The sequence below is a fragment of the Ostrinia furnacalis genome, unplaced genomic scaffold, assembly GCF_004193835.3.
Source record: "Ostrinia furnacalis isolate ACB-3 unplaced genomic scaffold, ASM419383v2 OfSCF0995, whole genome shotgun sequence".
In the NCBI taxonomy this organism is placed as follows: Eukaryota; Metazoa; Arthropoda; class Insecta; order Lepidoptera; family Crambidae; genus Ostrinia; species Ostrinia furnacalis.
Genome location: NW_021131234.1, coordinates 436,665 through 461,528, shown reverse-complemented (window position 1 = coordinate 461,528; position 24,864 = coordinate 436,665). Strand labels below are relative to the sequence as shown.

Genomic DNA, 24,864 nt, shown 5'->3' with positions numbered 1-24,864 from the left:
AGCAATATTTCTTGACATCTCGGGTGCGTTCGACAACGCCTGGTGGCCGATGGTGATGCTGAAGGCGAAGAGAGGAGGATGCTCGCCCAACGTCTATCGGATGTTGTAGGCAGCTTTGGGAGCAGGAAACCAAAGGTCGAGAGCTCCATCAGGCGAACTTCGCGAGGCTACGGGAATTCGCGCACGCTTAGCTTATGAGAAGGAACGGTTCGTCGTCAAGCTGCCAGGCACCGGACGGTGCCAACGTGGAGTAGTGTCCATGCCCCAGAAGGGGGAGAGTGGCTAAGAGGGACAAATGGAAGAAGAATAAAGAAGTTGTAATTCATGCATTCAAACAAGGTGTTAGATCAGAAGGATATCAAGGAGTGCGTCTCCCGCAACCGCCTCCGGTGCAGGTGTCCTCCAAGCTCGCCCCAAACTTCCACCTCCGGGGCGAGACCAGGGTTCCCCCAGGCTCCACCGCCAGAGCTCTGCCCAGGCCACCCTGGGCAGTGTACAAGAGTCATAGGAGACGCTCTCCAGAACCTGATCCAGTTCTGGAGAGACACTATGACGATCTTCTAAGGTGGGTGCAGGAATCACACCCATGGATTACCCGCGCTCGATTAACAACGAGATCAACCTGTCTTGGCCGGCGCATCCGAAATCTATATGGTATCAACCTCTACAGGAAGAGCCATCACCTCAAGTCATACTCAGGTTCTACCGACAGAAAATAATCCTGAAGAAGAAATAAGTAAGTTCAAAAATGTACAGGAATTCCTATTGGCAATGGGGAAATGTATGTGTCTAAATGAACAAAGATGTTTAATTTCATGAACTCAAACCAAGTTTTCTTTCCAGAAACTCAATCTGCAGGATATACGGAGGTTCCTGTTAGATGAGAGGTTGGTTGATGAGAGATGAGAGGGAGGTTAAGGAGTGCGTCACCCACAACCGCCTCCGGTGCAGATGTCCTCCAAGCTCGCTCCAATCTTTTACCTCCAAGCTCGCCACAACCTTCTACCTCCTAGCTCGCCCCAACCTTCTACCTCCGAGCGAGACCAGGGTTCCCCCAGACTCCACCGCCAGAGCTCTGCCCAGGCCACGCTGGGCAGTGTACAAAAGTGATAGGAGACGTTCTCCAGAACTAGATCCAGTTCTGGAGAGACACTACGACGATCTTCTGAGGTGAGTGCAGAATTAATCACAACGAGGATCACCCACGCCGGGCCGGACATGACCTTCCCAATTGATGGTCAGTTAATATTAATTACTTTCAGTTAGATGTGGGAGCAGAAGTCCCTCAGGCTAGCTCCTCAGGGCTCGATAACGACAAGGCCATCCCGCCACGCCAGAAGCTCTGCCCAGGCCACGCTGGGCAGTGTACAAAAGTCATAGGACACGCTCTCCAGAACTTAATCCAGTTCTGGAGAGACACTATGACGATCTTCTGAGGTGGGTGCAGGAATCACACCCATGGATTACCCACGCTCTAGCTCTACCCGAGATTTACTACCTTTACATACCCGCGGAAAAAAATCCTAAAGAAAAAATAAGAAAGTGAAAAAATCTAAAAGAATGCCTATTGGCTGTGGGGAATTGCATTCTTTACGGCCGTCCCCACACGGCGCTATCTAACAATGTACGTACGTAGTGGAAAATATTGAGAAGTATTTTTCTAACAAAGATTTTCATTTTTCATGAACTCAAACCTAGTTTTCTTTCTAGGAACTCAATCTGCAGGATATACGGAGGTTCCTGTTAGATGAGAGGGAGGTTAAGGAGTGCGTCACCTGCAACCGCCTCCGTTGTAGGTGTCCTCCAAGCTCGCCCCAACCATCCACCTCCGGGGCGAGACAAGGGTTTCCCTAGGCTTCACCGCAAGAAGCTCTGCCCAGGCCACGCAGGGCGACACTTGAAATCATGGGAGACACTCTCCAGAACCTGATCCAGTTCTGGAGATCTACTGAGGTGGGTGCAGGAATTACACCCATTGATTACCCACACTCGATTAACACCGAGATCAACCTGTTGAGGCCGGCGCATCCGAAATCCATATGGTATCAACCCCCACTGTCGTCCTGACTTTATTTCTGTCTTACAGAGTCAGTTAACAACGAGATAAATATGTCGTGGTCGGCGCACTACAAATCGATCTGGTACCAACCTCCACAGGAGGAACCTTCACCGGCGGCATCCCTACTCAGGTTCTACCGTCAGGTCTGCGAGTACTAACTTCACGTACCTGCGGAAAATAATCCTGAAGAAAAAATAAGTAAGTGAAAAATCTACAGGAATAACNGCGAGGCTGCGGGAATTCGCGCACGCTTAGCTTATGAGAAGGAACGGTTCGTCATCAAGCTGCCAGGCACCGGACGGTGCCAACGTGGAGTAGTGTCCATACCACAGAAGGGGGAGTGTGGCTAAGAGAACAAATGGAAGAAGAATAAAGAAGTTGTAATTCATGCATTCAAACAAGGTGTTAGATCAGAAGGATATCAAGGAGTGCGTCACCCGCAACCGCCTCCGGTGCAGGTGTCCTCCAAGCTCGCCCCAAACTTCCACCTCCGGGGCGAGACCAGGGTTCCCCCAGGCTCCACCGCCAGAGCTCTGCCCAGGCCACGCTGGGCAGTGTACAAAAGTCATAGGAGACGCACTCCAGAACCTGATCCAGTTCTCGAGAGACACAAGGACTATCTTCTGAGGTGGGTGCAGGAATCACACCCATGGATTATACACACTCGATTAACAACGAGATCAACTTGTCGTGGCCGGCGCATCCGAACTCCATATGGTACCAACTCCCACAGAAGAAACCCTCACCGGGCAGTGTACAAAAGTCATAGGAGACGCTCTCCAGAACCTGATCCAGTTCTGGAGAGACACTATAACGATCTTCTGAGGGGGGTGCAGGAATCACACCCATGGATTACCCACGCTCGATTAACAATGAGATCAACCTTCCACCTCCGGGGCGAAACAAGGGTTCTTCCAGGCTTCACCGCCTGAAGCTCTGCCAAGGCCACGCTGGGCAGTGTACAAAAGTCATAGGAGACGTTCTCCAGAACCTAATCCAGTTCTGGAGAGACACTACGACGATCTTCTGAGGTGGGTGGAATCAAACCCATGGATTACCCACGCTCGATTAACAAAGAGATCAACCTGTCTTGGCCGGCGCATCTGAAATCCATATGGTATCAACCCCTAAAGACCTGAATTTATTTCTGTCTTATAGAGTCAGTTAACAACGAGATAAATATGTCGTGGCCGGTGCACCACTAATCGATCTGGTACCAACCCCCACGGAAGGAACCCTCAACTAGGGCATGAATATCGGAATCTCGGAATCTCGTAATATCGGAATCTCGGACTACGAGATCCGATATTTCAATTCCGATATTGAGCGACCCAATATCGTAATATCGGAATCAGATAAAAGTTTTAATTGAGATTTTAAACAAAGCATTTAAAGTCGCGAGAACCTGCCACAAAGCCCAAAGTACATGATTGGCAAAGACCAATGATTTTCTGATGTCTCTCACCATCACTTTTTGTTCCACTGCAAATATTTTAGTATATTTACTATTTATGGTTAATTTGACTTGTTCTAAATCAATTTTGGCATTTGCCATAGGTACTTGGTCAACAAAGAACGACATCTCAACTCCCTTAAAACATTAATTTTACTGGACTATGGACCGTCAGTTCTGCGTACTATGAGCACTGCCCATTGCTACTTCAGCTTGCTAATCCGTCAGGCTATGTCAGCGACCTTAGTTAGTTTACGGAGCTCCTCATTTCTGATTAGATCTCGTAAAGAAACACCAAGCCGTATATCATCACTGGTAACACACACTAATTGAAGACTTTCGTCTTCGTATTCGACGATTTACCTCTTTCTCGAAATTGCATCTAACTACCTAGCTGATAGTCAACAATCTTGAGAATCAAGCTCCTAACCGAAACTGGGTAAGGAGCAACATGGACATTCGACATAAGCTTCGTTTTTTCCATATTCATCCGAAGGCCTGTTGGGAAACTCGATTAAGGTCTTCGAGCATTGTGATAAGGTCTTCCAACGGTTCTGCCTTAGTACGCAAAACAGACGGACGATGAGGCAGCAAGGTTCTGAAGTGGAGGCCATGTACCGGAAAGCGCAGCGTAGAACTCATAACCGCAAGGTGGACCGATGACCTCATAAAGGTAGCAGGAAGGCGCTAGATGCAGGCCGCCACCAACCGGCCATTGTGAAATCAGCATCGGAGCCTGTGTTCAGCAGTCGACGTCCTACATGATGATGATGATGGCTAGTGGTTTTGTGAGTTGTATTGTACATCGATAATCAAAAAGGAACAAATTAAAAGCATATTCAAGTTTTTTACCACTCTCTACAATTTTTGTAACACGTGATTCAGAGTCATTCAAGACTCTAAAATTCGTTCCGCCAACATAAAGCAGGGTAATATAATGAAGGAGTAAAAGTGTTTTTGATACCTGTGATTTTACAAAAACACTTTTTAATTATTTGCTAGTCCATATAGGCTCATTATTAGTAACCATTCATTATCAGGTGATCCGTCTGCTCGTTTGCCTCTTGTCACATAAAAAACCAAATGCAATGGATACCCATAACGTAAAAATGGTTTTAAAATACTTCAATTTTATGAAGTGCTGTTTTGTACCAAATTAAAGATTTCGATTAAAATCATTATTTTATTGTAAACAATTCAGAATTCTTATGAATATAACCAAATATTAATTTTATAGCACATGAACTCAATTCCGATATTAATATCGGAATTCCGATACTGAGATCTAATATCGGAATTCAATATCGGAATTGAAAACCTTCCGATATTACATGCCCTACCCTCAACGGTGGCGTCCCTACTCAGGTTCTACCGTCAGGTCTGCGAGTACTAACTTCACGTACCCGCGGAAAAAAATCCTAAAGAAAAAATTAGAAAGTGAAAAAATCTAAAAGAATGCCTATTGGCTGTGGGGAATTGCATTCTTTACGGCCGTCCCCACACGGCGCTATCTAACAATGAACGTACGTAGTGGAAAATATTGAGAAGTATTTTTCTAACAAAGATTTTCATTTTTCATGAACTCAAACAAGTTTTCCTTCCAGGAACTCAATCTGCAGTCCATACGGAGGTTCCTGTTAGATGAGAGGGAGGTTAAGGAGTGCGTCACCTGCAACCGCCTCCGGTGCAGGTGCCCTCAAGCCACGCAAAGTCATAGGAGCCGCTTTCCTGAACTTGATCCAGTTCTGGAGAGACACTATGACGATCTTCTGAGGTGGGTGCAGGAATCACACCCATGGATTACCCTCGCTCGATTAATAACGAGATCAACCGGTTGTGGCTGGCGCATCCGAACTCCATCTCGAATCAACGTCTACAGGAGGAACCATCACCAGTGGCGTCCCTACTCAGGTTCTTCCAACCAATCTACGAGGACTACCTTCACATACCCGCGGAAAAAAATCCTAAAGAAAAAGTAAGAAAGTGAAAAAATCTACATGAATACCTATTGGCAGTGGGGAATTGCATTCTTTACGGCCTTTCCCATACGGTACTATCCAACAGTGTACGTTGGAAAAAAACAAATATAAACATCACATTTTCAAAACGTCAGCATAAAATCTCCTCTACACGGTTACTAATGAACCAAAGATCACATGGACGGCATCCGAAAGTTGGCAGTTAGGGACAGGAGCAGAGTTCCCTCAGGCTAGCTCCTCGATCAATTACAACAAAGTCATCCTACGACGATCTTTTGAGATGGGTGCTGGAATCACACCCATGGATAACCCACACTTAATCAACAACGAGATCCACCCGTCATGGCTGGCGCATCCAAAATGCATATGGTATCAACCCCCAAAGACCTCCTGAATTTATTTCTGTTTTACAGAGTCAGTTAACAACGAGATAAATAATGTCGTGGTCGGCCCACCACCAATCGATCTGGTACTAACCCCCCTGGAAGGGACCCTCACCAGTGGTGTCCCTACTCAGGTTCTACCGTCAGGTCTGCGAGTACTAACTTCTCGTACCCGCGGAAAATAATCCTGAAGAAAAAATAAGTAAGTGAAAAATCTACAGGAATTCCTATTGGCAGTGGGGAATTGCATTCTTTACGGCCGTCCCCATACGGCACTATCTAACAATGTACGTACGTAGTGGAAAATATTGACAAGTATTTGTCTAAATGAACAAAGATTTTCATTTCATGAACTCAAACCAAGTTTTCTTTCTAAGAATTCAATCTGCAGGATATACGGAGGTTCCTGTTAGATGAGATGAGGTTAAGGAGTTCGTCACCTACAACCGCCTCCGGTGCAGATGTGTTCCAAGCTCGCCCCAGCCTTCCACCTCCGGGGCGAGACAAGGGTTCCCCCAGGCTCCACCGCCTGAAGCACTGCCCAGGCCACGCAGGGCGAATTTTGAAATCATAGGAGACACTCTCCAGAACCTTATCCAGTTCTGGAGAACTACTCAGGTGGGTGCAGGAATCACACCCATTGATTACCCACACTCGATTAACATAGAGATCAACCTGTTGAGGCCGGCGCATCCGAACTCCATATGGTATCAAGTTATCAACCCCCACGGTACTCCAGATTTTATTTCTGTCTTACAGAGTCAGTTAACAACGAGATAAATATGTCGTGGCCGGCGCACCACTTATCGATCTGGTACCAACCCCTACAGTAGGAACCCTCACCGGTGGCGTCCCTACTCAGGTTCTACCGTCAGGTCTGCGAGTAATACCTTCACATACCCGCGGAAAAAAATCCTAAAGAAAAAATAAGAAAGTGAAAAAATCTACAAGAATACCTATTGGCAGTGGGGAATTGCATTCTTTACGGCCTTTCCCATACGGTACTATCCAACAGTGTACGTTGAAAATAATTAACTTTTAAAAAAAATAAAACCGACTTCAAATGCGTGAACACAAAAAAAACTAAAAATTAAAAATATTGCGTATAAAAAAGTTCATCCCCAATTTTCCACCCTTGGGGGTGTAATATTTTCTTCAAATTCGCATGAAACCACCCTTTTGATAATACCTATTCAACAAAAAAATTATCGTTCAAATTGATTTATTTTCCACCCTTGGGGGTTGTTTTTTCTAATATTAAATTTAAATGGGACCACCCTTGAGGTATTACCTATACGCCGAAAAAAGACTTGTTCAAATCGGTTCATAGTTGGCGGAGTTATCGCGTAACAAACATAGAAAAAAAAAAACATATGGGTCGAATTGAGAACCTCCTCCTTTTTTGAAGTCGGTTGAAAAACAAATTAATATAAACTTAACATTTTCAAAACGTCAGCATAAAACCTCCTCTACACGGTAACTAATGAACCAAAGATCACATGGACGGCATCCGAAAGTTGGCAGTTAGGGACAGGAGCAGAGTTCTCCCAGGCTAGCTCCTCGATCAATTACCACAAAGTCATCCAACGACGATCTTTTGAGATGGGAGCTGGAATCACACCCATGGATTACCCACACTTGATCAACAACGAGATCCACCTGTCGTGGCTGGCGCATCCAAAATCCATATGGTATCAACCCCTAAAGACCTCCAGAATTTATTTCTGTCTTTTAGGGTCAGTTAACCACTACTCAGGTTCTAGCGTCAGGTCTGCGAGTACCAACTTCACGTACCCGCGGAAAATAATCCTGAAGAAAAAATAAGTAAGTGGAAATTAAAAATAAGAATTCCTATTGACAGTGGGGAATTGCATTCTTTACGGCCGTCCCCACACGGCACTATCTAACAATATACGTATGTAGTGGAAAATATTGAGAAGTATTTGTGTAAATGAACAAAGATTTTCATTTCATGAACTCAAACCAAGTTTTCTTTCCAGAAACTCAATCTGCAGGATATACGGAGGTTCCTGTTAGATGAGAGGTTGGTTGATGAGAGGTTGGTTGATGAGAGATGAGAGGGAGATTAAGGAGTGCGTCACCCACAACCGCCTCCGGTGCAGATGTCCTCCAAGCTCGCCCCAACCTTTTACCTTCAAGCTCGCCACAACCTTCTACCTCCTAGCTCGCCCCAACCTTCTACCTCCGAGCGAGACCAGGGTTCCCCCAGACTCCACCGCCAGAGCTCTGCTCAGGCCACACTGGGCAGTGTACAAAAGTCATAGGAGCCGTTCTCCAGAACTTGATCCAGGTCTGGAGAGACACTATGACGATCTTCTGAGGTGGGTGCAGGAATCACAACGAGGATCACCCACGCCGGGCCGGACATGACCTTCCCAATTGATGGTCATATTTTATATTAATAACTTTCAGTTAGAGGTGGAAGAAGAAGTCCCCCAAGCTAGCTCCTCAGGGCTCAATTACGACAAGGTCATCCCGCCACCGCCAGAAGTTCTGCCCAGGCTACTCTGGGCAGTATAAAAAAGTTATAGGAGACGCTCTCCAAAACTTGATCCAGTTTTGGAGAGACACTATGACGGTCTTCTGAGGTGGGTGGAATCAAACCCATGGATTACCCACGCTCGATGAACAACGAGATCGACCTGTTTGTTTTTGCTGACGCATTCAAAATCCGTATGGTATCAACCCCTACAGTCCTCCTGAATTTATTTCTGTCTTACAGAGTCAGTTAACAACGAGATAAATATGTCGTGGCCGGTGCACCACTAATCGATCTGGTACCAACCCCCACGGAAGGAACCCTCAACGGTGGCGTCCCTACTCAGGTTCTACCGTCAGGTCTGCGAGTACTAACTTCACGTACCCGCGGAAAATAATCCTGAAGAAAAAATAAGTAGGTGAAAAATCTACAGGAATACCAATTCACAATGGGGAATTGTATGCTTTACGGCCGTCCCCACACGGCACTATCTAACTATGTACGTACGTAGTGGAAAATATTGAGAAGTATTTTTCTAAATGAACAAAGATTTTCATTTCATGAACTCAAACCAAGTTTTCTTTCCAAGAATATCTGCAGGATATGCGGAGGTTCCTGTTAGATGAGAGGGAGGTTAAGGGGTGCGTCACCTATAACCGCCTCCGGTGCAGGTGTCCTCCAAGCTCGCCCCAAACTTCTACATTCGCGGCGAGACAAGGGTTCCCCCAGGCTCCACCGCCAGAAGCTCTGCCCAGGCCACGCTGGGCAGTGTACAGGAGTCATACGAGACGCACTCAATAACCTGATTCAGTTCTGGAGAGACACTATGACGATCTTCTGAGGTGGGTGCAGGAATCACACCCATGGATTACCCACGCTCGATTAACAACGAGATCAACCTGTCTTCGCCAGCGCATTCGAAATATATATGGTATCAACCTCTACAGGAAGAACCATCACCTCAAATCATACTCAGGTTATACGAGTACTATCTTCAAGTGTTCGCGGAAAATAATCCTGAAGAAGAAATAAGTAAGTTGAAAAATGTACAGGAATTCCTATTGGCAGTTGGGAAATGTATTTGTCTAAATGAATCATCATCATCATCATCAACAGCCCTTTACAGTCCTAGTCTAAATGAATAAAGATGTTTAATTTCGTGAATTCCAACCAAGTTTTCTTTCCAAGAATTCAATCTGCAGGATATACGGAGATTCCTGTTAGATGTAAGGGAGGTTAAGGAGTGCGTCACCCATAACCGCCTCCGTTGAAGATGTCCTCGAAGCTCGCCCCAACCTTCTACCTCCTAGCTCGCCCCAACCTTCTACCTTCGAGCGAGACCAGGGTTCCCCCAGGCTCCACCGCCAGAAGCTCTGCCCAGGCCACGCTGGGCAGTGTACAGGAGTCATAGGAGACAAGCTCCAGAACTTGATCCAGTTCTGGAGAGACACTATGACGATCTTCTGAGGTAGGTGCAGGAATCACACCCATGGATTACCCATGCTCGATTAACAACGAGATCAACCTTCCACCTCCTCGGCGAAACAAGGGTTCTTCCAGGCTTCACCGCCTGAAGCTCTGCCAAGTCCACGCTGGGCAGTGTACAAAAGTTATAAGAGCCAGTTCTGGAGAGACACTATGACGATCTTCTGAGGTAGGTGCAGGAATCACACCCATGGATTACCCACGCTCGATTAATAACGAGATCGACCTGTCGTAGCCGGCGCATCCGAACTCCATTTATTACCAACCTCCACAGGAAGAACCCTCACCGGTGGCGTCCCTACTCAGGTTCTACCGGCAGGTCTGCGAGTACTAACTTCACGTACCCGCGGAAAATAATCCTGAAGAAAAAATAAGTACGTGAAAAATCTACAGGAATACCAATTTACAATGGGGAATTGTATGCTTTACGGCCGTCCCCACACGGCACTATCTGATTCTAACAATGTACGTACGTAGTGGAAAATATTGAGAAGTATTTGTCTAACTAAATGAACAAAGATTTTCATTTCATGAACTCAAACCAAGTTTTCTTTCTAAGAATATCTGCAGGATATACGGAGGTTCCTGTTAGATGAGAGGGAGGTTAAGGGGTGCGTCACCTATAACCGCCTCCGGTGCAGGTGTCCTCCAAGCTCGCCCCAAACTTCTACATTCGCGGCGGGAGCAGGGTTCCCCTAGGCTCCACCGCCAGAAGCCCTGCCCAGGCCACGCTGGGCAGTGTACAGGAGTCATAGGAGACGCACTCCATAACCTGATCCAGTTCTGGAGAGACACTATGACGATCTTCTGAGGTGGGTGCAGGAATCACACCCATGGATTACCCACGCTCGATTAACAGCGAGATCGACCTGTCATGGCCGGCGCATCCAAACTCCATCTGGTACCAACCCCCCACAGGAGGAACCCTCACGTCCCTCACCAGTGGTGTCCCTCCTCAGATTCTACCGTCAGATCTACGAGTACTATCTTCACTTACCCGACCTGAAGGAGAAATAAGTATGTGGAAAAATCTTCACACACTTGCAGAAAATAATCGTGAAGACGAAATAAGTAAGAGGAAATGTTTGATGGTTTGATTATTATACAGTAACTTTGATTTAAATGTATATCGGTATATATTGAAATGCAAGAAAATAACCGAAATGCCATAAATGACCGATTAAATACAAAAAGCATGAAATAAAAAAATAACAGTTTAAAAGCCCTTGACACAAAAAATAAACCGCTAATGCCGCTATAATACCCATTTAAAATAAAAAAAAAACCAAATTTATTCAAGTACCTATACAAAAAAGCGTTATGTAATATAATCAAAATTAAAAAATAATAAAAAGTAACCAATAATAAAAAGTAAAAGTAGCCAATACTAAAAAGTAAAAAAATCAAAATCTATTCTAATACTAATTTCAACACCTTAACGATCGAATTGAGCGGCCTGTATCCAGCGCCTTGCTTATGAGGTCGCTGGTCCACCTTGTGGGTGGACGTCCTTCGAAGTCGTTGGTCGTGGTAGCCGTTTCGCCTCCGGGGATTAGGAACCCCTCCTTGTCAATTTGAATGCTACTATAGCCAGTAACAGAGGGGCACCGGAGACTGAGGGTCTGGTTGCCGTTGTATTTTTAATTGCCATCTCGTGCTACATTAATACCTATTGGCAGTGGGGAATAGTATTCTTTACGGCCGTAACCGCACGGCACTATCTAACAATGTATGTAGTGGAAAAGATTAACAAGTAGGTATGTTTAAAATAATTAAAAAATCGTCATAATTATCCTTAAAAAGTCAGCATAAAACTTCCTCCACACGGTAACAAAGGAACCGAAGGTCGCTTGGAATCCGTACAGGATTACCAGGTCCAACAGGTCAGGTCAGCTTGAATCCCACCAGGACTACCAGGTCTACCATTTCAGCTTGAATCCCACCAGGAGTACCAGGTCCACAAGGTCAGCTCGAATCCCACCAGGAGTACCAGGTCCTCCGTCAGCTCGACCCACCAGGAGTACCAGGTCCATAAGGTCAGCTCGAATCCCACCAGAAGTACCAGATCCTCTGTCAGCTTGAATCCCACCAGGAGTACCAGGATCACAAGGTCAGCTCGAATCCCACAAGGATTACCAGGTCCATCGTCAGCTTGAATCCCACAAGGATTACCAGGTCCACCGTCAGCTTAAATCCCACAAGGATTACCAGGTCCACCGTCAACTTGAATCCCACAAGGATTACCAGGTCCACCGTCAACTTGAATCCCACCAGGAGTACCAGGTCTACCGTCAGCTTGAATCCCGCAAGGATTATTAGGTCCACCGTCAGCTTGATTCCCACCAGGTTTACCAAGTCCACCAGGTCAGGTCCAGCGTGTTTACCAAATGGTATCTATTCAAGACCTTTTCACTCCTCAGCCATCCGTAAGGAGTTACAACCCAACAGTTGAGCTTGCTAATTCACTCCGCCATTTTGTCGTTCATTGCCCATGACGTGTTCACTACAAAGAATAATATGTATAGGTTTAATATTCATAATGCCCTTCCTAATGTTCCTAATATTCATAATGGCATTAAGTCCGCCATGTACTGTATTATGTGTCAAAGTATAAATAAATAACTAAATAATATTTAATGACGGTAAACAGACTTTTTGTAACACTTATTTAATTTATTTATTTACTAGCGGCCGCCCGCGACTTCATACGCGTGGATCCCGTTTTACCCCCTTCATCTATCTTACGCGGTTTAGATTTTTTCATACAAATGTTTTTTCCCGCTAACTCACGTTCCCGTGGGAATGTTGCAATATCCTGTTGTAAACTAAGCTTTAAGTTTACTAAGGTACCTGCATACCAAAAGACAATGCCGGAAATTGGCGTCTTTTTTTTTCGCGCGGCCATCGACCAAACTTTGTTTTTTGATTACAAAATAGTGTAATAAACCAAACTTACTATGACATGTATACCTCTAAACTCAGTCTAAACTGAGTTACGAGCATTNGTATTTGTCTAAATGAACAAAGATTTTCATTTCATGAACTCAAACCAAGTTTTCTTTCCAGAAACTCAATCTGCAGGATATACGGAGGTTCCTGTTAGATGAGAGGTTGGTTGATGAGAGATGAGAGGGAGGTTAAGGAGTGCGTCACCCACAACCGCCTCCGGTGCAGATGTCCTCCAAGCTCGCCACAACCTTCTACCTCCTAGCTCGCCCCAACCTTCTACCTCCGAGCGAGACCAGGGTTCCCCCAGACTCCACCGCCAGAGCTCTGCCCAGGCCACGCTGGGCAGTGTACAAAAGTCATAGGAGACGCTCTCCAGAACTTGATCCAGTTCTGGAGAGACACTACGACGATCTTCTGAGGTGGGTGCAGAATTAATCACAACGAGGATCACCCACGCCGGGCCGGACATGACCTTCCCAATTGATGGTCAGTTAATATTAATTACTTTCAGTTAGATGTGGGAGCAGAAGTCCCTCAGTCTAGCTCCTCAGGGCTCGATAACGACAAGGCCATCCCGCCACCGCCAGAAGCTCTGCCCAGGCCACGCTGGGCAGTGTACAAAAGTCATAGGACACGCTCTCCAGAACTTAATCCAGTTCTGGAGAGACACTATGACGATCTTCTGAGGTGGGTGCAGGAATCACAACGAGGATCACCCACTCCGGACCGGGCATGACCTTCCCAATTGACGGTCAGTTAATCTTAATTGCTTTCAGTTAGAGGTGGGAGCAGAGGTCCCTCAGACTAGCTCCTCGATCGATTACGAAAAGGTCATCTCGCCACTGCCAGAAGCTCTGCCCAGGCCACGCTGGACAGTGTACAGGAGTCATAGGAGACACTCTCCAGAGCCTGATCCAGTTCTGGAGACACTATGACGATCTTCTGAGGTGGGTGCAGGAATCACACCCATGGATTACCCATGCTCGATTAAAAACTAGATCAACCTGTCGTAACTGGCGCATGCAAAATCCATAATAATATGGTATCAACCCCTAAAGACCTCCTGAATTTATTTCTGTCTTACAGAGTCAGTTAACAACGAGATAAATATGTCGTGGTCGGCGAACCACCAATCGATCTGGTACCAACCCCCGCGGAAGGAACCCTCACCGGTGGCGTCCCTACTCAGGTTCTACCGTCAGGTCTGCGAGTAGGTACTAACTTCACGTACCCGCGGAAAATAATCCTAAAGAAAAAATAAGTAAATGAAAAATCTACAGGAATACCAATTCACAATGGGGAATTGTATTCTTTACGGCCGTCCCCACACGGCACTATCTAACAATGTATGTACGTAGTGGAAAATAATATTGAGAAGTATTTGTCTAATTGAACAAACATTTTCATTTCACGAACTCAAACCAAGTTTTCTTTCCAGGAACTCAATCTGCAGGATATACGGAGGTTCCTGTTAGATGAGAGGGAGGTTAAGGAGTGCGTCACCTGTAACCGCCTCCGGTGCAGGTGTCCTCCAAGCTCGCCCCAACCTTCCACCTCCGGGGCGAGACCAGGGTTCCCCCAGGCTCCACCGCCAGAAACACTGCCCAGGCCACGCAGGGCGACATTTGAAATCATGGGAGACACTCTTCAGAACCTGATCCAGTTCTGGAGAACTACTGAGGTGGGTGCAGGAATCACATCCATGGATTACCCACACTCGATTAACAACGAGATCAACCTGTTTGTTTTGGCTGAAGCATCCGAAATGCGTATGGTATCAACCCCTACAGTCCTCCTGAATTTATTTCTGTCTTACAGAGTCAATTAACAACGAGATAAATATGTCGTGGTCGGCGCACCACCAATCCATCTGGTACCAACCCCCACGGGAGGAACCCTCACCGGTGGCGTCCCTACTCAGGTTCTACCGGCAGGTCTGCGAGTACTAACTTCACGTACTCGCGGAAAATAATCCTGAAGAAGAAATAAGTAAGTGGAAAAATCGACAGAAATACCTATAGGCAGTGGGGAATTGTATTCTTTACGGCCGTCCCCACTCAGCAATATCTAACAATGTACGTAGTGGAAAATATTGAGAAGTATAAATGAACAAAAATTATGTATTTTATTTCATGAATTCAAACCAAGGTGTTAGATCAGAAGGATATCAAGAAGTGCGTCACCCGCAACTGCCTCCAGTGCAAGTGCCCTCCGAAATTCTCACCCCAACCTCCCACCTCCTCGGCGAAACAAGGGTTCTTCCAGGGTTCACCGCCTAAAGCTCTGCCCAGGCCACTCTGGGAAGTGTACAAAAGTCATAGGAGCCGCTCTCCACAACTTGATCCAGTTCTGGAGAGACACTATGACGATCTTCTGAGGTGGGTGCAGGAATCACACCCATGGATTACCCACGCTCGATTAACAACGAGATCAACCTGTCTTGGCCGGTGCATCCAAAATCCATATGGTAATAACCCCTAAAGACCTCCTGAATTTATTTCTTTCTTACAGAGTCAGTTAACAACGAGATAAATATTATTATGTAGTGGGCGGCGCACCACAAATCGATCTGGACCAACCCCCACGGGAGGAACCCTCACCGGTGGCGTGCCTACTCAGGTTCTACCGGCAGGTCTGCGAGTACTAACTTCACGTACCCGCGGAAAATAATCCTGAAGAAAAAATAAGTAAGTGAAAAATCTACAGGAATAACAATTCACAATGGGGCATTGTATTCTTTACGGCCTTCAAAACACGGCACTATTTAACCATGTACGTAAGTAGTAGAAAATATTGACAAGTATTTGTCTAAATGAACAAAGATTTTCATTTCATGAACTCAAACCAAGTTTTCTTTCCAAGAATTCAATCTGCAGGATATACGGAGGTTCCTGTTAGATGAGATGAGGTTAAGGAGTGCGTCACCTACAACCGCCTCCGGTGCAGGTGTGTTCCAAGCTCGCCCCAGCCTTCCACCTCCGGGGCGAGACAAGGGTTCCCCCAGGCTCCACCGCCTGAAGCACTGCCCAGGCCACGCAGGGCGACTTTTGAAATCATAGGAGACACTCTCCAGAACCTGATCCAGTTCTGGAGAACTACTGAGGTGGGTGCAGGAATCACACCCATTGATTACCCACACTCGATTAACACCGAGATCAACCTGTAGAGGCCGGCGCATCCGAACTCCATATGGTATCAACCCCCACGGTACTCCAGAATTTATTTCTGTCTTACAGAGTCAGTTAACAACGAGATAAATATGTCGTGGCCGGCGCACCACTTATCGATCTGGTACCAACCCCCACGGAAGGAACCCTCACCGGTGGCGTCCCTACTCAGGTTCTACCGTCAGGTCTGCGAGTAATACCTTCACATACCCGCGGAAAAAAATCCTAAAGAAAAAATAAGAAAGTGAAAAAATCTACAAGAATACCTATTGGCAGTGGGGAATTGCATTCTTTACGGCCTTTCCCATACGGTACTATCCAACAGTGTACGTTGAAAAAAAACAAATATAAACTTCACATTTACAAAACGTCAGCATAAAACCTCCTCTACACGGTAACTAATGAACCAAAGATCACATGGACGGCATCCGAAAGTTGGCAGTTAGGGACAGGAGCAGAGTTCTCCCAGGCTAGCTCCACGATCAATTACCACAAAGTCATCCTACGACGATCTTTTGAGATGGGAGCTGGAATCACACCCATGGATTAACCACACTTAATCAACAACGAGATCCACCTGTCGTGGATGGCGCATCCAAAATCCATATGGTATCAACCCCTAAAGACCTCCAGAATTTATTTCTGTCTTATAGGGTCAGTTAACCACTACTCAGGTTCTAGCGTCAGGTCTGCGAGTACTAACTTCACGTACCCGCGGAAAATAATCCTGAAGAAAAAATAAGTAAGTGGAAATTAAAAATAAGAATTCCTATTGACAGTGGGGAATTGCATTCTTTACGGCCGTCCCCACACGGCACTATCTAACAATATACGTATGTAGTGGAAAATATTGAGAAGTATTTGTGTAAATGAACAAAGATTTTCATTTCATGAACTCAAACCAAGTTTTCTTTCCAGAAACTCAATCTGCAGGATATACGGAGGTTCCTGTTAGATGAGAGGTTGGTTGATGAGAGGTGAGAGGGAGGTTAAGGAGTGCGTCACCCGCAACTGCCTCCAGTGCAAGTGCCCTCCGAAATTCTCACCCCAACCTCCCACCTCCTCGGCGAAACAAGGGTTCTTCCAGGCTTCACCGCCTGAAGCTCTGCCAAGGCCACGCTGGGCAGTGTATAAAAGTTATAGGAGCCGCTCTCCAGAACTTAATCCAGTTCTGGAGAGACACTACGACGATCTTCTGAGGTGGGTGCAGGAATCACACCCATGGATTATCCACACTCTATTAACAACGAGATCAACCTTCCACCTCTGGGGCGAAACAAGGGTTCTTCCAGGCTTCACCGCCTGAAGCTCTGCCAAGACCACGCTGGGCAGTGTACAAAGGAACTTGATCCAATTCTGGAGAGACACTATGACGATCTTCTGAGGTGGGTGCAGGAAGCACACCCATGGATTACCCACACTCTATTAACAACGAGATCAACCTTCCACCTCTGGGGCGAAACAAGGGTTCTTCCAGGCTTCACCGCCTGAAGCTCTGCCAAGACCACGCTGGGCAGTGTACAAAAGAACTTGATCCAATTCTGGAGAGACACTATGACGATCTTCTGAGGTGGGTGCAGGAAGCACACCCATGGATTACCCACGCTCGATTCACAACAAGATCGACCTGTCGTAGCCGGCGCATCCGAAATCCATAATATGGTATCAACCCCCACATTCCTCTTGAATTTATTCCTGTCTTACAGAGTCAACAACGAGATAAATATGTGGTGGCCGACGCACCACAAATCGATCTGGTGCCAACCCCCACGGGAGAAACCCTCACCGGTGGCGTCTCTACACAGGTTCTACCAACCAATCTACGAGGACTACCTTCACATACCCGCGGAAAAAAATCCTTAAGAAAAAATAAGAAAGTGAAAAAATCTACAAGAATACCTATTGGCAGTGAGGAATTGCATTCTTTACGGACTTTCCCATACGGTACTATCCAACAGTGTACGTTGGAAAAAAACAAATATAAACTTCACATTTTCAAAACGTCAGCATAAAATCTCCTCTACACGGTTACTAATGAACCAAAGATCACATGGACGGCATCCGAAAGTTGGCAGTTAGGGACAGGAGCAGAGTTCCCTCAGGCTAGCTACTCGATCAATTACAACAAAGTCATCCTACGACGATCTTTTGAGATGGGTGCTGGAATCACACCCATGGATAACCCACACTTAATCAACAACGAGATCCACCCGTCGTGGCTGGCGCATCCAAAATCCATATGGTATCAACCCCCAAAGACCTCTTGAATTTATTCCTGTTTTACAGAGTCAGTTAACAACGAGATAAATATGTCGTGGTCGGCGCACCACCAATCGATCTGGTACCAACCCCCCTGGAAGGGACCCTCACCAGTGGTGTCCCTACTCAGGTTCTACCGTCAGGTCTGCGAGTACTAACTTCTCGTACCCGCGGAAAATAATCCTGAAGAAAAAATAAGTAAGTGAAAAATGTAGATTTTTCACTTACTTATTTTCCTATTGGCAGTGAGGAATTGCATTCTTTACGGCCGTCCCCACACGGCACTATCTAACAATGTACGTACGTAGTGGAAAATATTGAAAAGTATTTGTCTAAATCTGTTTTGCTCAAGGTCAGCTGGTAGAGAATGACTTATGGCATTAAGCTCGCCTTTTTGTACTGAACATTTTTGTGTGTGCAATAAAGTCTTTAAATAAATAAATAAATGAACAAAGATTTTCATTTAACGAACTCAAACCAAGTTTTCTTTCCAAGAATTCAATCTGCAGGATATACGGAGGTTCCTGTTAGATGAGAGGGAGGTTAAGGAGTGCGTCACTTGCAACCGCCTCCGGTGCAGGTGTACTCCAAGCTCGCCCCAGCCTTCCACCTCCGGGGCGAGACAAGGGTTCCCCCAGGCTCCACCGCCTGAAGCACTGCCCAGGCCACGCAGGGCGACATTTGAAATCATGGGAGACACTCTCCAGAACCTGATCCAGTTCTGGCGATCTACTGAGGTGGGTGCAGGAATCACACCTATGGATTACCTACGCTCGATTAACAACAAGATCAAACTTTCGTGGCTGGCGCATCCGAAATCCATATTATGGTATCAACCCCCACAGTCCTCCTGAATTTATTTCTGTCTTACAGAGTCAGTAAACAACGAGATAAATATGTCGTGGTCGGCGCACCACCATTACCACCAATCCATCTGGTACCAACCTCCACAGGAGGAACCCCTTACCGGTGGCGTCCCTACTCAGGTTCTACCGGCAGGTCTGCGAGTACTAACTTCACGTACCCGCGGAAAATAATCCTGAAGAAAAAATAAGTAAGTGACAAATCTACAGGAATACCAATTCACAATGGGGAATTGTATTCTTTACGGCCGTCCCCACACGGCACTTTCTAACAATGTACGTACGTAGTGGAAAATATTGAAAAGTATTTGTCTAAATGAACAAAGATTTTCATTTCATGAACTCAAACCAAGTTTTCTTTCCAAGAATTCAATCTGCAGGATATACGGAGGTTCCTGTTAGATGAGAGGGAGGTTAAGGAGTGCGTCACCTGCAACCGCCTCCGGTGCAGGTGTCTTCCAAGCTCACCCCAACCTTCCACCTCCGGGGTGGGAGTAGAGTTCCCCCAGGCTCCACCAACAGAAACCAAAAGCATAGGAGATGCACTCCAGAACCTGATCGAGTTACGACGACATTTGTCTAACTAAATGAACAAAGATATTACATTTCATGAACTCAAACCAAGTTTTTTTTTCAGGAACTCCATCTGCAGAGTATACGCCATTTCTTGGTGTTCCGCTAGATGAAGGGGACCTCAAGGAGTTCGCCGCCTGCAACCGCTTCCGGTGCAGGTGCCCTCCGAGATTCTCGCTCCAACCTTCCTCCTCCGGGGCGAAACAAGGGTTCTTCGAGGCTTCACCGCCTGAAGCTCTGCCCAGGCCACGCTGGGCAGTGTACAAAAGTCATAGGAGCCGCTCTCCAGAACTTGATCCAGTTCTGGAGAGACACTATGACGATCTTCTGAGGTGGGTGCAGGAATCACACCCATGCATTACCCACGCCGGGCCGGACATGACCTTCTCAATTGATGGTCAGGTAATATTAATTACTTTCAGTTAGATATGGGAGTAGAAGTCCCTCAGGCTAGCTCCTCAGGGCTCGATAACGACAAGGTCATCCCGCCACCGCCAGAAGCTCTGCCCAGGCTACGCTGGGCAGTGTACAAAAGTCATAGGACACGCTCTCCAGAACTTAATCCAGTTCTGGAGAGACACTATGACGATCTTCTGAGGTGGGTGCAGGAATCACACCCATGGATTACCCACGCTCTAGCTCTACCCGAGATTTACTACCTTTACATACCCGCGGAAAAAAATCTTAAAGAAAAAAAAAAGAAGTGAAAAAATCTAAAATAATACCTATTGGCAGCGGGGAATTGCATTCTTTACGGCCGTCCCCAGTAGTCCCCACACGGCACTATCTAACAATATACGTACGTAGTGGAAAATATTGACAAGTACCTATTTGTCTAAATGAACAAAGATTTTCATTTCATGAACTCAAACCAAGTTTTCTTTTCAAGAATTCAATCTGCAGGATATACGGAGGTTCCTGTTAGATGAGAGACAGGTTAAGGAGTGCGTCACCTGCAACCGCCTCCGTTGTAGGTGTCCTCCAAGCTCGCCCCAACCTTTTTCCTCCGGGGCGAAACAAGGGTTCTTCCAGGCTTCACCGCCCGCAGCTCTGCCCAGGCCACGCTGGGCAGTGTACAAAAGTCATAGGAGACGCACTCAGGAACCTGATCCAGTTCTGGAGAGACACTATGACGATCTTCTGAGGTGGGTGAAGGAATCACACCCATGGATTACCCACGCTCGATTAACAGCGAGATCGACCTGTCGTGGCCGGCGCATCCAAACGCCATCTGGTACCAACCCCCCACAGGAGGAACCCTCACCAGGAGTGTCCCTCCTCAGATTCTACCGTCAGATCTACGAGTACTATCTTCACTTACCCGACCTGAAGGAGAAATAAGTAAGTGGAAAAATCTTCACACACTTGCAGAAAATAATCGTGAAGACGAAATAAGTAAGAGGAAATGTTTGATGGTTTGATTATTATACAGTAACTTTAATTTAAATATATCGGTATATTGAAACGCAAGAAAATAGCCGAAATGCCATAAATTACCGATTAAATACAAAAAGCATGAAATAAAAAAATAACAGTTTAAAAGCCCCTGACACAAAAAATAAACCGCTAATGTCGCTATAAAACCCATTAAAAATAAAAAACTCTAAATTAATTCAAGTACCTATACAAAAAAGCGTTATGTAATATAATCAAAATTAAAAAATAATAAAAAGTAAAATAAGCCAATAATAAAAAGTAAAAAAATCAAAATCTATTCTAATACTAATTTTAACACCTTGTCGATCGAATTGAGCGGCCTGTATCCAGCGCCTTGCTCATGAGGTCGCTGGTCCACTTTGTGGGTGGACGTCCTACGAAGTCGTTGGTCGTGGTAGCCGTTTCGCCTCCGGGGATTAGGAACCCCTCCTTGTCAATTTGAATGCTACTGTAGCCAGTAACAGCGGGGCACCGGAGACTGAGGGTCTGGTTGCCGTTGTATTTTTAATTGCCATCTCGTGCTACATTAATACCTATTGGCAGTGGGGAATAGTATTCTTTACGGCCGTAACCGCACGGCACTATCTAACAATGTATGTAGTGGAAAAGATTAACAAGTAGGTATGTTTAAAATAAATAAAAAATCGTCACATCCTTAAAAAGTCAGCATAAAACTTCCTACACACGGTAACAAAGGAACCGAAGGTCGCTTGGAATCCGTACAGGATTACCAGGTCCACCAGGTCAGCTTGAATCCCACCAGGAGTACCAGGTCTACCATTTCAGCTTGAATCCCACCAGGAGTACCAGGTCCACAAGGTCAGCTCGAATCCCACCAGGAGTACCAGGTCCTCCGTCAGCTCGAATCCCACCAGGAGTATCAGGTCCATAAGGTCAGCTCGAATCCCACAAGGATTACCAGGTCCACCGTCAGCTTGAATCCCACAAGGATTACCAGGACCACCGTCAACTTGAATCCCACAAGGATTACCAGGTCCACCGTCAACTTGAATCCCACCAGGAGTACCAGGTCTACCGTCAACTTTAATCCCACAAGGATTACCAGGTCCACCGTCAGCTTGATTCCCACCAGGTTTACCAAGTCCACCAGGTCAGGTCCAGCGTGTTTACCAAATGGTATCTATTCAAGACCTTTTCACTCCTCAGCCATCCGTAAGGAGTTACAACCCAACAGTTGAGCTTGCTAATTCACTCCGTCATTTTGTCGTTCATTGCCCATGACGTGTTCACTGCAAAGAATAATAAGTATAGGTTTAATAATATTCATTATGTCCTTCCTAATGTTCCTAATATTGATAATGGCATTAAGTCCGCCATGTACTGTATTATGTGTAAAAGTATAAATAAATAACTAAATAATATTTAATGACGGTAAACAGACTTTTTGTAACACTTATTTAATTTATTTATTTACTAGCGGCCGCCCGCGACTTCATACGCGTGGATNAAAAAAAAAAGACGCCACTTTCCATACAAAATCTGGCATTGCCATTTCAAGCGTCTAATTTAAGCAGTTTAGATTTTTCATACAAAAGGATTTTCCCCGCTAATTTCCGTTCCCGTGGGAATTCCTAAGTATACTAAACCTGCCCAGGAGTATGAAGAATAATAAATTGTACCAAGTTTCGTTAAAATCCGTCAAGTAGTTTTTGTTTCTATAAGGAACATACAAACAGACAGACAAAAATTTTACTGATTGCATTTTTGGCATCAGTATCGATCACTAATCACCCCCTGATAGTTATTTTGAAAATATATTTCATGTACAGAATTGACCTCTCTACAGATTTATTATAAGTATAGATGACGTACAAAACAGGTTACATCCAAAATATTAATTTCAGGAAAGGATTATTCCTAATTAATAATGTTGCTAAGCTTTCTTTTGAAATGTTGCTAAGATTCCTTGTGAATCAATTTTCATCATGTCAAGAAAATTAAGCTCAAATTACAGAGTATGAATGACAACAATATCAATCTATTTTAATAATAAATAAAAATACCAATAACAATACTGTTAAAAATAGATAGTAAAAAATATTACCTTCAGTACTCCAGTCTGCCAGTTGAGCTTCTTAATTTCACTCCGCCATTTTGTGGTTAATTGCCCATGACACATGACGTGTTCACTACAAAAATTATTATAGGTTTAATAAAATTTTATGAAGGGAAACAGATATTTTGTAATATTTAATGTTGCTAAGCTTTCTTTTGGATATTTAAATGTTTCCTTGTTAAAATAAATGGAATCAGGCTTTACTTTGCGGAAATCCATAAGAAATCCATAATCCACAAGGATTTTAATAAGCGGAAATCTTAAGCTAAGTAATTCTATTTTTTTAATATTTAATTCCTTGTGATATCTACAATTTTCATCATGTCAAGAAAATTAAGCTTTTTTTTTGCAGGTATTTGACCGCAAATACTTAAGCTCAAATTATAGAGTACGAATAACAAAAATAACAATTTATTTTAATCTATATATATAAAAATGAAACCCGTTTCGCGTTGTCACGGCATCACGTGTGAACGGCTGAACCGATTTCGATAATTCTTTTTTTTAAATGTTTGTGGAAGTCCAAGGATGGTTCTTACGGAAAAAAATATTAAGAAAATCTCTACGCTAAGGCGGTACGAAGTTCGCCGGGTCAGCTAGTGATAAATAAAAATTCCAATAACAATAAGTACCTACTGTTAAAAATAGATAGTAAAAAATATTACCTTCAGTATCCGCCCAACACTCAACTGCCAGTTGAGCTTGCTAATCGACTCCGCCATTTTGTGGTTCATTGCCCATGACGTGTACACTACAAATAATTATTAAGATTAGATAATAATACATAAGGGTTAACGAGATTATTAGTCATTTTAATTTGTATTATAATAATATTGCTAATATTCTTTAAAAAAAGTAATCTAAAACTAATGAAGGTAAACGAACATTTTGAAAAAACTATAATTTGCTAAGCTTTTAAGATGTTTAAATAATTCCAAATTTTGTGATAAAATTTTCATCGTGTTAAGAAAAGAAAAAAATTATAAATTAATTTACTAAATAAATTAAAATAACGTTACTGTTAAAAAATACGAAAAGATAGTAAGAAATAATTACCTTCAATATCAGTTTTGCAGAAAATCTGTAGAATTAAGTGTTTCTTCGCCCAGAAAGATACGTAGTCCAACTAAATTATGATGATGATGACGGTGTTCAAAGACCTGACGCCACGAGCAGTTGTGTGAAATAACGAATTGCTTCAGATCGCACCTCTTCCAGATTGCGAAATGATGATTTAGCATTAAATTGCAGTAACGAATTTTTGCCACAGATAAAGTGAATTTTATCTATGGTTCAATTTTAATTCGAGCACGCCAAAGACAATACTCTCTGGATGAAGCGAAAGTGGGGCGAAAGAGAGAATAATGCCCGTTTTCACCATCAATCCTTAATTTTTAAGTGACCCCTATGGTCCTACCTGTTATTAACACTAGTCATAAGTTATATTTCATTTGTACTAACCCATGGACGAACTGTAGTCTGAAATAATACAATATTTGAATTTGAAAATGGTAAAACTTAGGAATTTTGTTTAAGGGTCACTTAAAAATAGGGATTGATGATGAAAAAGGGCATAAGAGGAAGATATTTGTAGATAAGGAAAGGATGCTTTTTATGTCCCTTACCAAATATTCCATTGACGCACTTTTGTTTTCAATAAACGTCATAATAGTTCATGTT

At 44.5% G+C, this 24,864-nt stretch overlaps 2 protein-coding genes and 2 long non-coding RNA genes across 5 annotated transcripts in view; 2 read left to right on the top strand and 2 right to left on the bottom strand.

The window, feature by feature from the left end:
- Positions 1–24,864, bottom strand: part of cpx (synaptic transmission protein complexin) — a 171,658-nt gene that overhangs the window by 130,629 nt on the left and 16,165 nt on the right. The gene's annotated exons all lie outside the window — the stretch shown is intronic.
- LOC114350878 (uncharacterized) lies at positions 4,860–9,012 on the top strand. Its single transcript, XR_003655742.1, has 3 exons — positions 4,860–6,736; positions 7,631–7,933; positions 8,997–9,012. It is a non-coding gene; the product is annotated as an uncharacterized LOC114350878 (long non-coding RNA).
- LOC114350877 (uncharacterized) lies at positions 11,492–24,339 on the bottom strand. 2 transcript variants are annotated; one of them, XR_003655741.1, is made up of 4 exons: positions 24,241–24,339; positions 23,850–23,935; positions 23,173–23,257; positions 11,492–12,362 (listed from the first exon to the last, which is right to left on the bottom strand). It is a non-coding gene; the product is annotated as an uncharacterized LOC114350877 (long non-coding RNA). The 2 variants fall into 2 exon arrangements; XR_003655740.1 differs by lacking the exon at positions 11,492–12,362 and adding an exon at positions 21,604–22,357 and having other exon boundaries at positions 24,241–24,338.
- On the top strand, positions 18,656–21,757 carry LOC114350876 (uncharacterized). Its single transcript, XM_028301833.1, has 2 exons — positions 18,656–20,268; positions 20,816–21,757. The coding sequence occupies exons 1-2, from the start codon at positions 20,099–20,101 to the stop codon at positions 21,009–21,011; spliced, it is 366 nt and encodes a 121-aa protein (XP_028157634.1). The 5' UTR covers positions 18,656–20,098; the 3' UTR covers positions 21,012–21,757.